Source organism: Gastrolobium bilobum, unplaced genomic scaffold, assembly GCF_033153095.1.
Source record: "Gastrolobium bilobum isolate Gb01-03AN ecotype WA unplaced genomic scaffold, APGP_CSIRO_Gbil_v1 utg711371, whole genome shotgun sequence".
NCBI classification, from domain to species: Eukaryota; Viridiplantae; Streptophyta; class Magnoliopsida; order Fabales; family Fabaceae; genus Gastrolobium; species Gastrolobium bilobum.
The window spans coordinates 27,013-43,692 of record NW_026898402.1 but is presented as its reverse complement, the minus strand read 5'-3'; the positions used below and the strand labels follow the sequence as shown (position 1 = coordinate 43,692).

At 34.1% G+C, this 16,680-nt stretch overlaps 1 protein-coding gene across 1 annotated transcript; it reads left to right on the top strand.

The window, feature by feature from the left end:
- Positions 1-4,262: 4,262 nt before the first annotated feature.
- Positions 4,263-5,417, top strand: LOC133315765 (mitochondrial import inner membrane translocase subunit TIM17-2-like). Its single transcript, XM_061517428.1, has one exon. The coding sequence runs from the start codon at positions 4,448-4,450 to the stop codon at positions 5,072-5,074; it is 627 nt and encodes a 208-aa protein (XP_061373412.1). The 5' UTR covers positions 4,263-4,447; the 3' UTR covers positions 5,075-5,417.
- Positions 5,418-16,680: the final 11,263 nt, after the last annotated feature.

Below are 16,680 nucleotides of genomic sequence, written 5' to 3'. Positions count from 1 at the left end.
CTGATCATCAAGTGAAATAAAAATCAAATTTACAAAAGGTATACTTATTACCATCATTACAGAACGAATATTGTAGTCCACAAATCATAATAAAGGCGCGAAAGATGTAACTATAACAATATTAAAAGAACGGGGAATAAAGGAATAACATATTTGGAAAATGGGGTATTTTACATGATAGATAGTCTTTTTTACATGCTTATTTTAAAGGTTGTGGTAGAGTTATGATTTTTAAAGCTAAATGTTAGGTGTGGTAATTGACTTATACTATGAGATATAATTTGTTATTTTTTAATTTGGTAATTGAGTTTAAATTCATAAAATCATACACTTTTAAAAATTATATATTTTTCTCTCTCTTATCTCTTCATCAATGAGTGAAAATGAGTGATTATAATCAAATAACATAACTACATGACCATTTTTCCATTTGAGAAGATCTAAATTCGCTACTAAAATCATCTTAATAGAGAAGGCAATACAAGGCCTTAGTTGTAGGGGTGTTAATGGGCCGAGCCGAGTCGAGCCGAGCTTTAGTCTTAAAAGGCTAAGCATGTATTTAAATGTGTCAGCCTGACCAAGCCTGTTACCTGTTATAAATATAATTATCAGCCTGTGGCCTGCTTATTTACAAAAAATAAAAGTCTGGTTTAGCCTGTTTACAAAAAATAAGACAACAAAACTTTATCCAAACAGAATATACAATCAACAACAATAATAATTCCATAAATATTCATAAATTCAATATATATCAAAACAACATAATATAGAACAAAATCATTCAAAAAATCTGTTTAACCAATAAAATGGGGTGAAATGGATTGAGGAGAAAGAGAGGGCTATTATATAATAACCCTCACTAGTAATTGTGGATTTAATATTGAAAAATAATTAGAAGTAAAAGAAATAAAGTCACTTTTGGTGAAAAAGGAGTTAAAATGACAGTTAAGGGGTAAAAATAAGGGTAAACAAAGTTACCCAAAAAGTGAAAGTAAAGTTAAAAATATGACTAGAAAAATATTCTAGTCCAATGGGCAAAGTTTGGTAATGAATGGAGGTGTATAGATAGATAAGCTGTTACCGAGTTAAAGTAACTTAGCCTATTTAACTTTCTGGACACCGTAGCACCCCCTATTTCTCCTTCCATTCCCGTGAGCGCCTGTGTCTTTCTTTCTCCATGGAAGCTTAAGGGTTTAATTTTCTTTCCTTTGATTTCTCACTCTACAAGCATCCAAATCATTAAGTGCATTAGACGAAATTCATAGTAAATCACCCAATGAATCCATTCCACCACTTAGTTTGAGCTAAAATTGCTTGTGGAGAGAGTTCTTCCCCATCCCCAATTTGTGGCACTATTCACCCAAGTGAAAAAATGTGGATTTTAAGTGAGCAAAAGCTTGGGTTTTGTTTTCCAAGCCTTCTATAGGTGATTTGAGGTAAGAGATCATTATTCCAATGGTTTAAATGTCATGATTTAAGTTTTGAATATTATGAGCATATGTTATGGAATATTATTGAGTTGGAATATTGAAATTTATGATGGATTAGTGTTGTTAATGAAGTTATAATGTTAAATAAGCAGGACTATGAGTTTGAATGCTGAAAAATTTCCTTGCATCTCCCTCCCTGGAATTCAGCCATGTAGTGATGGTAGGGGTGTATGTGCAAAAATTTAATTGCTTGGTTTGTGGAGGATTATATGTATTTGGGAGTGTGAATTGAGTAATTAAATTGAAAGTATAAAAGATAATCCTTTGAAAAACCCTTCTCTTTGAATTCGACCTATAGGGTTATGTGGGCGTTGATTATGTTAAAAATTATTTTGGTGATGTGTTTAGTTTCTAATGCATGGTTTTAGTATGATTTCGAAGTGAAAGGGTTTAAAAAATAATGAGAGACACCTTGGCTCCTTTGTATGTTTCATCGGCCTTAAATTGGGAGAAATAGGCTTTTAGGTGCTAAGAGGAGTAATGAGTGTTCTAAAGGTCTTTTGGGACTATTCTAAGACTAAGCGAATATGTGGAATTTTGTGGGGATTTGTTGAACAAAGAACCACCCACTCATGACTTAATATGATTAAGTAAAAAATAAAATAAACAATAAAGTATGTGTCTTGTATATTTACATGACATTATATCATTTTATTGAGTTTTGTGTTGAATTCCTTCTAATAGGTGTGCATAGGAATTGTGAACGTTTGGATTCTCGTGGAGCAAGATAAGTAGCTTGTTCTTCAAGTAAGCAAATTGTAAAGCTCCAAGAGGCAAGCTCTATGTTTATGGGGTTCGCTCCTACTTTGTGTTCCGCCATAGTGTACGGACTGTGGTCAGGTTGCATGATATGTATGAGATATATGATATAGATGCATTCATATAGAGCTATATGATGATGTGATATGATATGTTTTGATGTTTTTAATTTGATATGTTTCGATGTGTTTAATTCAATATGTTTTGATGTGTTTACTTTGATATGTTTCGATATGATTTCTGTAATGATTTCTGGACATTGATTTGTTTATGCATTGATGTCCGCTTGGGGTCCTCCCTTGGGACTGACTGTGTATATATCTGTTATATGTTGAGTTTTGCTTGGGGTCCTCCCTTGGGAACATGTGCACTGATTTTCGCTTGGGGTCCTCCCTTGGGATTGATTGTGTACACTCTGTTATGTGATGATCTTTGGTCATTGATCCTATGTGCACTGATGTCTGCTTGGGGTCATCCCTCAGGACTGATAGTGTACATCTCTGATATGTTTTTGGTTCCGCATGGGGTCCTCCTTTGAGAACATGTACGTTGATTTCTGCTTGGGGTCATCCCTTGGGAATGACTACGTACATCTCTGATATGATATGCTTTGTTTTGATGTGATTATCGTGATGATTTTTGTATATGATATTTGTTACGTGCTTTGATTTTCGCTTGGGGTCATCCCTTGGGAATGACTGCGTACGTCTCTGATAAGATTTGTGTATATGCTTTGTTTAGTTATGATATTTGATTATATGATATGTTATACGAGATATGTTTAGTATAATATGATATATGATGTTTTGTATATTATGTATATGACTGTCATGCAGGAAGTGAGCCCAGGGTATGGAGAGTTCTCTATAAACCTGGAGCTTACTAGAGATTCGTCTCTAACCCCGTTTGGGGATATGATTTCAGGAACACAATTAATTGAAGAGCTCTCATGGGACAAGGACACTACCCGTGGCTAGAGGTACTAGTATGAGAATATGGAGTTCTGGGTAGCCGGATGCAACTATTTATTATAGATGTTATTTTTGGAGAACATGTACTGTTGTATAGTGTTATATTCATTTGGTGATCATGATGTCTGATCCTTTATTTTGTATATGGCCTGTATATGTTTTGTACATGTCTTTCAGTTGGATGCATGTACATTTGAGTATTCAGGCATGTTGATATGATGATATAGTATTCAATTTATGTTTATGTGTTGGATTGCATGCTGTTAGACATAGTGGCATAGAGCTAAGTTATGCATACGCCCATGGATGTGTATATGATCTTATATGGATATCTGGTATATTTGAAAGTATATACTGTATAAATTGTATATCAGCGTACCTTGAGAGTGGGATTTGCAAATCCCCAGTTGTCCGATTTACAGAGGTTACTCTGTCCGATTTTCGTCTCAGTCAAATAAGAATTAAATTAGAAGAAGTATGCCATGTCATGTGAAAAAAGATTAAAGAAAAAAGAAAAAATTAGCTCGTATTTTCGTAAGTTAAGTCTTCTGCTGTTTCTGTTTGTATCATATGTATATTAATTGAACCGGCTCGAGACGGGGATGTTACATATTACAAATAGTATAAAAAATATAAAATATAAATAAAAAATAATATATTAAGCCAGCCTGAGAGGCTCTAAGGCCGAGCTTTTGAATTGGAGCCTGAGACTTTTTTATTAAATGAGCTTTTATACAAGTTCAAGTCTGATACTAACAACCAATTTTAGACATGCAAACTCAGACCTTCACGAGCTGAGCCAAAAGCTCTTGAAATATCCCTGGTTCGTTTAGCACCCGTACTTACTTTTACGGAATTGTTATAAAAATAATGTTTTTTTTAAACGTAGCGAACACAGAATTTTTTTAAAAACATTACAGTAATAATTTTTTTTAATATAATGATCTTACCAAATCAACCATTGTAAGAGGAATATATTTTTCTATATGTAAAAAAAATAAATAGATGAAATGAAACCTAATAAGAAAAAGAAAAAGTGGATCCCCACCTCACATTGTAATTTCCAAAGTAGCCAGCCAATGGGAAGAATAGGAATAAGAATAATTCGTTTCGCACCTTCTTCTCCAACACGCAGAAGAAAACCCGTTTAAGTTTTCGTGTGTCTCAAAACTCACTATCTCGAGACACAAAAATCTGAAACGAAACCCTAGAAAGAGATCGATTTCGATGGGAACGCCAGAGACATCGAGGGAACCGTGCCCGGATCGCATACTCGACGACATCGGCGGTGCGTTCGGGATGGGAGCCGTTGGTGGCTCCGCCTTCCACTTCCTCAAGGGTCTCTACAACTCACCTAAAGGCCACCGTCTCCACGGCGGAGCTCAGGCCGTTCGCCTCAACGCCCCCCGCGTCGGCGGCGGCTTCGCCGTCTGGGGCGGCCTTTTCTCCGTCTTCGACTGTACCATGGTCTACGTCCGCCAGAAGGAGGATCCCTTGAACTCCATCTTCGCCGGCGCAGCCACCGGCGGCTTCCTCTCCATGCGTCAGGGCTTCGCAGCCTCCGCCCGCTCCGCCGCTTTCGGCGGCGCCATCCTCGCCCTCATCGAAGGCGCCGGAATCATGCTCAATAAGTTCCTCATCGCGCAGCAGCCCATGCCCGTCATCATGGACGACCCCTCTCCGCCGCAGGCACGGCCGACGGCGGCGGAATTTCCGTCCGATTCGGGTAAACCGTGGCTCGGGGGGTTGTTCGGTGGAGGTAGAAAAGAAGAGCCAGGCACGAATGGGGGAAGCGAGACGAAGATTCTAGAGAGTTTCGATGCTCCACCTGTGCCCAATTTTGAGTACAAGTAAATGGGGTTTGGTTTTGAGGTAGTGATTTTGTTTATGAAATTTGAGGAAGTTACTGAATTTGTTGTCGGAGGGGTTTGTTTTGAGCCTCACTCATATGATTATCTATCATACCATAAATTAAGGGCATATATAATATAGGATAAAGCATAAAGTATAATACTATAAGATTTGATTGTATAAGATCTGATTAAATTTTAATATTATCTAGTATTTAGCATGATATTGTATAAGATAATATGTGTATAAGATAATATCATCCGATGTTTAGTAATACACTATATAATACCAGATATGTTAAAAAAAATATTTTTGTCAAAAATATCTTTTAATAATGAATTTACATAATTCTTTTAAATATATCACGTAATATTATTTTTTATAGAAATATGTTGATTAGTGTGTACAAAAAAATATATTAATTTTTATAAAAATAAAAATCTTCAAAATTTTAAAAAATTATATATTGAAAAATTATTTTTTATTTTAATATACTAATATTAAAATAATATATTAATTCTTGAGAATTGCTTTGGTTAATACATCAATTTTTTATCAAGCCTAATCCTACATTAAGTTATACATCATTTTGATATATAAAGGAATTCTGCTGTATAAGCTTATACTATACGATGGTCACACTAAAATATAATGTAAATTTATACTATCAGACTTTATACATCATGCTAAACAGGCCTAAATGTTTTCTAATTTTTTTTTATTTTTTTTGTAATTGTACATAATATATGCATAAGTGACGATTCCACTTTGTAGGTGAATAACTTTTGAGTTCTATAATGTTATGTGCAATCAATTTCTGCATATCTGTTAGGTGAATAACATTAGGTTTCATTTCACTTCACGGGATCATTAATTTACTGGGAAATGGGGTATTAATTATGCTAGTTTAGCGTGTGGTTATTGAATTCACATACAATGCGTGTAACAGTTTTTGAATTTTAAACAGAGCGAAGATGGATGATATATTACATGCATAGACCATGCAGTGGAACAAGATGTTGTATAAGAAACATGTTCCACAATAAACTAGTTCAACGTTACCCAAAATGAAGGGGTCGAGGTGGTAAAGCTGGGCATGGTTTGGTTAAAAAAACTGAATCAAACATTTTTTAATGCCAGTTTTCAAACTACACTGGATGTTAAAAAGGGTTTTTCAAGGAGTAATTTAAAAACCAGTTTTTCAATTCGGTTAACCGATTCCTAACTGCAACTTCTAGTCCTCGTTTCCCTTTTTCTTATAATTCACTCAATTTTGCTGCACACAAAACACAGAGAGAAACATAAAAAGCATAGAGATGGCGAATGATCTTGATCCATTTGCAACAGAATCATCCTTCTGCGATGATCTTGATTCAAATAAGAACCAAGGTAAAGCACAGAGAAAACCAGAAACAAAGCAAGATCAATCTTCCTCTTCTTGTGAAATTTACTCATATCTTTGCTATTCTATTTACTGTGATTGATGCTCTTTGTTATAGAAGCTCTGTTTTCAGCTTTTCGTGAGTTTTTTTATGGAAGTTTTATTTAGACTAATTTGATGAACCTGAACTAGAATTGTGATCCTTTCAACGATTTATTTGCCTTTTGTTTTGTGTGCATATACTCATTTGAGTTATTTTTTATGGTTCTGTTTTAAAATTTGGTCAGTTTAGTTAGTATGAAAATCATGAGATCAATACATTTCATTAGATTTTGTAATATTTTTTCTTGCTTACAATTAATGCACGCCTATACATGATTTGCACCTAATTTTCTCACCATTATGGAATTCAATACTTGAAGCTTCGGATCCAGATACTGTATTGCGGAAAAAACTATGCTCTATCGGAGAGCCCTACTTGAGAAGGTTTTTTTTTTTTTTTTTTTTTGATAACAACTTGAGAAGGTTTTATACTTTTTATATCTTTGCTGATACTTTTTTTGTTTTTCCTTTTACTCTCTTCACGAGGCATGTAAATTTCTACTATTCTATTTTTAAGTGTTAGAAAATAATATAAATCATTAAAAAAGCTATCACCCAATATCTTAAAGTTTTGGGTTTAAGTGGTTCTTTATGGTATCAGAGCTTTAGTAACCATAAGGTCACGAGTTCGATCCTCACCACCCCCACTTCCAAGTTGAATTAAATAAGCACAAGATAAAAAAAATAAAAATTTGTATCTATATAATATCCACGCTTCAAGCCCAAAGTATAATATCCACGCTTCAAGTCCAAAGGACTCTTGCGTGAGGAGATGTGTTAGAGAATATTATAAATCATTAAAAAAGTTATCACCCAATACCTTAAAATTTTGGGTTAGGATGGTTCATTACATTAAGTTAAATTTTTTTTTTCCAGATGCTATTTCTCCTTGTCTAGCTTGTTTGTCAATTATTCTTGTTTAATCAAATGTGCCTATACCTGGCACTCAATTATTCCTTTTGACCAATTATCCTAGTTAGTGTTCATTGTCCTTACAAGGTTCATTTAGTTAAATCTAATAATACCTTCAAATTACATCAATTCATCTTTGAACTTGCTTGACACTAGGTGTTCAAGGATCAAATACAAAGTCAGATATAATACAATTTTGTTATAGATATTACCACTCAACTAATGCAAAATTGTATGTGTCAAAATTTTAAGGAAATAATATGTTCATCAAAGAGATATGAATATTTCAACTTCAATTTTTCCGATTCAACGAGCCAAGATTAATCTCATTCCTCTGCTCATAAAATTTGCTCTCCTCTTTGCTATTTTATATATTCTATTGACTAATATTGAAGCTCTTGAAACGAAATCAAAAGCTTCGTGCAAGCATTGATGTAGAAGCTTTGTTTTCCACTTTTTGATGTTTGTTTCTATGCTACATTATTTTGTTGAACTATATATATATATATATATATATATATATATATATATATATATATATATAGAGGGAAATATTAACCTCATGTCACATGAGACAACTCTCTCCTACACCCTAAAAAAGACACGGGTTCCACTTCAATTTTTTCTCTCTTTTTCCATGCAACGGGACCTACATAAAATTGTGAGTGCAACATGAGATAAATATCTCCTATTGCATAAGAAAATATAATCTCATATATATATATATATATATATATATATATATATATATATATATATACCGTGACAAATTTATTTTGACTACTGTAATAAACATGGAGTAGATAGCTGATGTTTTCATTCTGTTGTTTGTTTTCATAATCGCCAATTTTCAATTTCCTAGAATTATTCAACTGGAGTAACCATTTTTTTAATTTCAAAAATTATTTTTAGCATCCAAGCATTACCGACGATGGATCGTACAATGCTTTACTAAATTTTTAAAATCATTAAGGGTCTAAAATCCGATCTTGATAAGCAGCGTGTGCTTTACATGACTATTATAGGAGACCCACAATTTACTCGCAAAATAAAAAGTTCTCTTAGGAAATTTTTAATTATTTATCTAGATTTAAATTATGACTTAATTATTAATCTAGATTATAGGAATCATAATAATTTCATTTATGAGAATAATTTGAAATCAAAATAACTGCCATAACGATCATTAAATTATTAAATTCGTTATGTGCATATTTCGAAAATTAGAATTAATGTCATAATGACTATTAATCCAGCCTATCAAATGTAATAACCATTACATTTAAATTTCTAAATATGAATTAATTACCATAACGACTATTAATCTAGTTGTACAAACATAACAGTCATTATGCTCATGTAATTAACAAGTTATGCAACAATATGACACCATTTATTCTATATGTCATGATATCACATCAAACATGTTATCACTTCATATAATTCATTCATTCATAAAAATAAAACAATTATAACCTAAAATTTAATACATGGTTCCCTAGAGAAAAAAAATAAAATTACAAATTAGAACAAAAAACTCTTCTGCCCATTTCCTTCTTCCTTTTAGTCCTTAGGTTCTGTTTCATGTCCCTTTATGGTAACTATGGGCCCAAAGGCCCAAAATACCAAACTTTGGCAAGAAACTCTAAGTCAACTTTTAGGAACCCTAGCCGTCACATCCACTGTGTCGTCACCCGAACTCATCTCAGCACAAAACTCCAGAGTAAGGACTGCCATGAAGAGACGAAACCACGGATGATGGAACCACCGTAATATAACCTTCCACGCACAGCTACTTTCGGCAGAGCGTGGAGGCAAGTTCAACGTCATCTCTGTCGGAGCCGGTCGCAGTCTTGCATGATTTTCTTTCTTCTTTCACGCCATGTGTTGGTTTTTCAAATAGGCCACCCGAAAGTCAGGAACATGTCCAAACAGTGACGAACGCCATTCTTTTTGCATCTTTTTGATATTTTTTCATTACAATTTTTTGTAATACAACGAAAATATAAAAATAATTGAAATAAAAAATCATGGAGGAAACCTAATCATAAGAGATTAGCCTCCTTGTTACAACCCAAGAAAATACAACCAAATCTCTACCATGGATTAAAGCTGAAAATCAAATAAAAGCATCTATTTTTATAAAAAGATTATAAAGGATACACATGCCAACACATAATAACAAATATAGAACCCTATGTGCCATATTTCACGAAGCTAACTAATTACGTGAATAACTGTAAATAAAAAAACTAGATCCACATCCAAACATGCAATCCGGATCCAATACCAATTGTAGGCGCAATTGGATCTGCGAAAGTATTTTAGATAATTGCGGTTTGGGTTGCAGCAGATCATCATTGTTTTTTCTGAGTACCTCTTGTAGCGCAGATCATAGATGATGCTCCATATATCACCTCGTAGTTCTAAAACATATATTTATATGTTAAATGTGGATTAAAGGGTAGGATTAGTGAAAATCCTGAAATTAGGGTTAAAATACAAAGGAAGGGTAAAACGGTAATTCGCCAAACACGTAACCCTAGGAAAGTAAAATTGAGTAGAAGGTCTCAAATGAGAAAACTAACCCTGAAAATGGATTCAGAACGAAAAATTGAGTAGTTAAACAAGCTTCTGGAAATTTGATGAATAGTGTTTTTACTGGGTAAAAATACTGCAGTACAGTTGCACCGTAAAGCGTGCCAAATGAATTTTGAGCTCTAAGTTTGGATATAAGTTATAAATAGTACATAGGACTAGGAAATATGATTTCTGATGAAAATTGATGGAAATTAGAGTGTTTGGGGAAGCGTGCCCACATCGGGCGTAACAACTTAAAACTGCGATTTCTCCGAACGACCGGAAAATTCCGGATTCATATGATCAAGAGCAGTTAAAGGACAATGATTAATGTTAAAAATTAGAGTTTCTAAATAGTTTAGGAAATTATGAACGTTTAGCGGAATAGGTGGGATATTTGAATTAGTTTGAAATCGCGTGAGGTGGCGGTGGGACCCACCTCACTTAAGTGGACTTGGCCACCTTGGACAACATGGGACCCACCTCACTTAAGTGGACTTGGCCACCTTGGGCAACATAAAAATCTAGTCCTTCTCTCTCTTCCCTCCCACACAACCGGCCTCCATGAATGGAGGGGAAGCTTTGCTTCAAAAACATAAATCAACCAAAACTCATCCAAGACTCACTCAAATTCAAAAGTGTTAAACATCAAAGTTGTTTTAAATTACCTTGTGAGCATCTTTCCTTCCTTGAGTGAGCCACGAAATTGAGTGATAGAGGAGATCATTATGCTATATTGGTGGCAGTTTTGGGTGATTTTGGTGGTGGTTGGTGGCGGTTTTGGACCGTTCAAAGGTTGAAACTCATTCTTGGGTTACCTAGGAGTTGATTGGTGGTAAGCTTTCTCATCCATTTTTGGATTTGATTTGGATGACCTATAGCTTGTATTCTTGAATTGAGGTAGTTAGAGAGCTCAAATTAAAATTGTGTATTAGATAAAAGTGGCTTAGAATGTTGTTTTAGAGTTATGGAAACCATAAAAATTATTGATGAATTTGGTTGATAACTTAGAAAAATTTTGAGTTGGGATGTCAACACTTTGTGAAATTGATATGTTGGAAGATTGTGTAATTGAGTTGTGGAGTGTTTGTATGAGTTAATTATAGTATTGTAAGGTGTGTGGAAGTGTGAAATTGGATTGAATACCCCTAGGTGTAGGGACATGATGAATTCGACCATGTGAGGGCTTGTGGGGCCTGATGTTGTAAAAATGGTATAATTGATGTTGTGTGATTGTGTATGGCATTTAAATAAGTTGGATGTTGGTTGGATGCATGAGGTTTGAGGGTGGAACCATTGGATGGGCATAAGTGTAGGAATTGGCCTAAAAGAGCATAATTGGAAAAAATGGCATTGTGATGGGGTTGGACGGAAAATGGGACTTGAAATGGTGTTGTGGTAACCTTAGAATGCTAATGGTAAATTAAAATAAAATTAAGAAAATTGTTTGGTAAATTAGGCCTTAGTGGCCGAAGCTATGCATGTGGGAGGGGGATGTTTTGGTGCTTCGTAATCTTGTTGATTGCACCTCTTATTGATGATTCGTGTGTGGTCATTGTAGGTTGCCTCCCACGAAATTGAACTTAGAGCTTTGAGCTTTGAGCTTTGAGTTTGGTGGGTTGCCTTTGGTCCTGGACCAAAGGGATTTTGGTAAGTTGTCATAATTATATGCATGGATATTCAATGAGCATGTGTTATAGGTTGGTTAAAATTGAAATGGGAATGTCCTATGTGTAGGAATTTCTTGTGGTATCAAGCTCAGTGACGAATTAAATTGGAACTGTCAAGTAAAGGAGATTAATCAAGAAATCCCTTGGTACTGGGGTTTAATTCCCGTGTGTGCTCCACCATCCCCTTGAGGGTAGTGGTTGGAGGTGTATGTTGGTATTGTAGTATAACAAGTTCATGCATTATTGTATGTATAGTGGTACATATGATGTACCGTGTCTCTGGCCAGTGGACAGTTTTCCTTCGGGCGTTACGGACTTTCACTGGATAGGTCTCCATGAGGGAGTTCTAGTTGACCTGAGGTCATGATGTGTCATCCGTTGAGGAGCACACTAGGAAAGTCTTGGGTGTATATGGATAGAGGGTACCTTGGTTGATGTTCTGGGAACACTTCTTTGGATTGAAACCCGTAGGCTATATGCCGAGGCAAATAGGCCAGATGTTGCGTGGTATTGACATTGACCATTCCAGCTTTATCGTATTTTCTTCCCTATGCTTCCCTACTTCACTAAATCCCTTGCTTTATCCTGTTTTGAATGTTGTATTATATTATTGATATGCATCGAAGTGAGCCATTGGGCGGAGTAATCCCCAGAACCTCTGGGTTACTGATATATATCCGTATATCTCACCCCGTTTTGGGAACTTTATTTCAAGTAGTGGCAGGGGTACCGGAGCGACGGGCAAGAGGCCCGTAGGATAAGCATGGCAGCGGGAGTGTATTTTGCATTTTGTGACCATTGGGCCTAGGCTAGACTTAGGACATGAACATTGCATGTGATCTAGGATTTATTATTTTCATCTTTGTTCATGTCTCGTTTTGCCTAAGTTTAGTCATTATTGCTCATGATTTATTTTGAGGACTTATTTTGTATATTTGAAGGTTTATTGTAATTGTTGTAAAGAAGCATTGTAATTTGTAATATGAGATCTTGTGTAATATTGAAGTATGCTATATGATGAAAGGGCAATAGGCCTATTCTAGGATATGATTTATGTTTTATGCCAAAAGAATGCATGCAAAGGAATTAATGTTATTGAAATGATTTAAGATTTGATAATTAAATCGATGAGTTGTAAAGTAAGCTATTTGATATAAATTGTGAAGGGTTGTAAGAGCACCAAGGCATTGCTGGTCTTTGAGTGCCACCCATGATTATTAGGTACCATTTGAGGTTAGATAACACACTTTGAAAAAGTGGGATATGTTGGAAAAATGAAGGAGACTCTGGCGAAATTTCTATAAAATGACAGATTTTGAGTGAACTTTGGGAGAGCATATCTCACTACACAAAAGTCCAATAAGGACGTGCCATACACCATTGTAAAGCTTGAGATGTCAACTACCTTGTGTAAAAATTTGAGAACCATAGGAGTAGCAAGATGCCCTGTAGAAGCCAGTGAACACAGACTGCCCATAACTTCCCTGCACATGGGGGTGTCACTGTCTGTTTTTGGGAAAATTATTCCCGCTTTGTGTCTTGGTAAAATTAGGTACATGATATGTCAAATTGAAGCTTGAGGTGTCTAGTTTGTTTTATAAAAATTTGAGAGCAATTGGTGGAGTTTTTTGTTCGGAATCTTGCAAGGAGTGAAGGCTGTTTGGAGCCCTGTTTGAGGTTGGCTGGCTGATTTGCTTATCCAACTTCAAACAGAGATATCTGGAGCAAAAGAGAATTTTATGGAGCATGTGATATCTTGTTAGAAATATAATTAAGTCTAGAATAGCATACTAAAAGATGAGAAGTGCGCGAAAAACGGATTTCCCGCAGTAACCAGAATACAGTACCATGTTCGGATAGTTAAAAAGCGTAAAAGTGAGATTTTGGCTAAGTGGGTTTATGGGAACCCCTTAGTGACTTGAGAGGAGTACTATATGATATCTACACAGTTTATATTATTATTCCGCAATGAGTTTTCAGTTACGGTCACAATTTTTATTCATTACGCTTTATTATTATTTTAAATGCTCGCGTAATGAAAAGGAAAAAAGTTTACTCGCACTTTTATAAATAAATTGTTGTGATTGTAACTGCACTTAATATCATAATCAATGTTAACAATACCGGTGTACAATGAGTTGTTACACTCCATACTTTGGTGTTCTCTGTATCACAGCTCGAACTCTCGAAACGATCTTTTATGCATCAAAACACAAACAGATCTCTCTAGGTTCTGGTATACCTTCCAAGCTATCTCTCGAGGAGGAAGGGAAAGTGTGTGAGCACTTTTCATTTCTGAGCTTACCTCTTCTATTCAAAGGACCTAGGAGGCTGATGTCTTAAGTGGTAATATTTATATGGGTTCCAAGAAATCCTAGCCCTACGCTCATTGGGCTCTAGGTTTCTTAGGCTCTTCTCATACTCTTATCCTAGTTGGGCTTAATTAAAAGAGCACAAACCCAACAATCTCCCACTTGATCTTTTGAGTACAAACTTGAGTCCAAAATCTAAGACCATGTGACCCAATAGTCATCATTAATTGAAAACCACCTCTTCCCTTGTCTCAAACTAGCCTGGGGTTTAGGGTTTATGGTTTAGTTTTCAGTGTTAAATATGCATCATCCCTTTGTAGAATGTCGATAATTGATTGATGACCTTTCTGTTACTCAATCAATTATTTACTCAGTCAATGTTGATAGTTTCTCTAATAGATTACATGCACTGTAGTGTCTTCAATATTCAAGTACCAAAACATATCAAGGGAACATATCCTACAAATTCCATGTTGTTTATCTCATAAATACCGGTAATAAATCATGGCTCCTGATAATTAACAAATGATTATCTAATTCGGTGCTACTACACTAAAAGCCCAAAATTGAACTCCAAGATTAATAACACTTATATAACATGAATATGCATCGTCCCTTTGTAGAATGTCGATAATTGGTTGATGACCTTTCTGTTACTCAATCAATTATTTACTCAATCAATGTCGATAGTTTCTCTAATAGATTACATGCACTGCAGTGTCTTCAATATTCAAGTACCGAAACATGTCAAAGGGACATATCCTACAAATTCCATGTTGTTTATCTCATAAATACCGATAATAAAATAATCCCACTTCCAAAATACAGAGTTATTGACAGTCAATAGATCGAGTCTCACTTGTTGGTAAATCAAAGAATGAAAATTATTTGATTATCTATTTAACACTGAAAACTAGATCGAGCCTCACTTGTTGGTAGGGCCTTTTTTAGCTTTAACTCTAAAAGGCCTATAATTTAGCAGGCACTGGGCAGGATTAGGGCGTGCCCGCGGGCCAATTTTTTTCTTTCATCAAATTTTTTATTATTTAGAAAACTAAAAATTATATAAATTTAAATATTTATAAATATAAAATAAATTATAAACATAATATAAGTACAGATTGTTGCGAATTTGATGGAGAATTTAATAGAAAGTGAAATATGAAAGAAAGGAAAATGAAGTGTATAAAGAAAATAAAAGGAAGAATAAGATAAAACAAGTATGAGCTCTTAAAGGTAAGAAAATATTATTATATTCTGAAATCACCAAATACCACTTTTTCCATCTAAGATATGTTCTTATATATGACTCTAAACATAATTAGGAGATTAATTATAATTCAACACACCATTAGTGTGATGGTTGTAGAATACATCAAAGGTCATGAAAAATAAAAAGTTACATGTTATGAACTATGTAAAAAGTCATCCAAAATATTTTACAATACTCCCCCTTGAATGAATTCTACAGTTCAACACAACATCAATATGATGGTTATACAATACATCAAAGGTCATGAAAAATAAAGAGTCAAATGTTATGAACCATGTGAAAGGTCATCCATAATCCATGTGAAAGATCATCCATAATATTTTATAATACACCCCCTTGAATGTATGTTACAATTCAACACACCATTAGTGTGATGGTTATAGAATATATCAAAAGTCATGAAAAACAAAGAGTCATATGTTATAAACTATGTGAAAGGTCATCTATAATATTTTACAACAAAAATGAATTTTTCAGTAGTGATATGTTTCAACAGAGAATTTCATCTGTGCATTAATAAAAATAAGATTATCTATTAACATCTAAGCATGTTATATATCTAAATTTGCATTGAAACATATTGTATACAATACACCTTAGTGATTTTGTGAATAATAATAACTAAAAAGTTTTTTGTAACAATAGTAGTTGAAGAAAGTCAATGTTTTGCTTTCAATTATGTAACATACTCAGAGCAGTTATTCAATATTGGTATTAAGATCATTTTCCATCGTTACTTTTAGTTTTCCACTAGAGTTGTTGTATTCTGTTATGATTCCTAGTGAGAAAATATTTATTTGATGACATCCTTTAATAATGATTTTAGTAAAGGTAGTAGCTAAATTTTTACTTATATTAAAATTTCGTTTACATCTTCACTTGTATATTTATGTACAAGCATTATTTTACTAAATAAAAATTAAATTATAAAAAATTTATAATCTGTATAAAATATATTAAGAAAGTGTTAGATATTTATTTGTTAAAATATTGTTTAATATATTGAATATGATAATTTTTTTTATGAAATTCTAATTTTGGATTGCCCACGAGCTGACCCTAACTCATAGGGCTTTTGGTCCGTGCGAGAATTTATTATTGAAGTTCATTTGGCTTTGCGAACTTTTTGACCCTAACCCACATAGGCTAGAGCTTAATAGGACAGACTGATCTATTTTGATAGCTTTAACCTAAATAATACATTTAAACATTAAGCTAATCCCTTAGTTTTTTTTTTCCATGTTGATGTTAGAAAAATCCCTTAAACTGGGTTAATGTAGCTAAGATAATTAATTTTCTAAATTGTAATCTAAAGTTTAAGTTTAATTTAAAATAGCTAAGTCAGGCTGTAGGCCTCTTAGGTCAACCTGACTCATTTA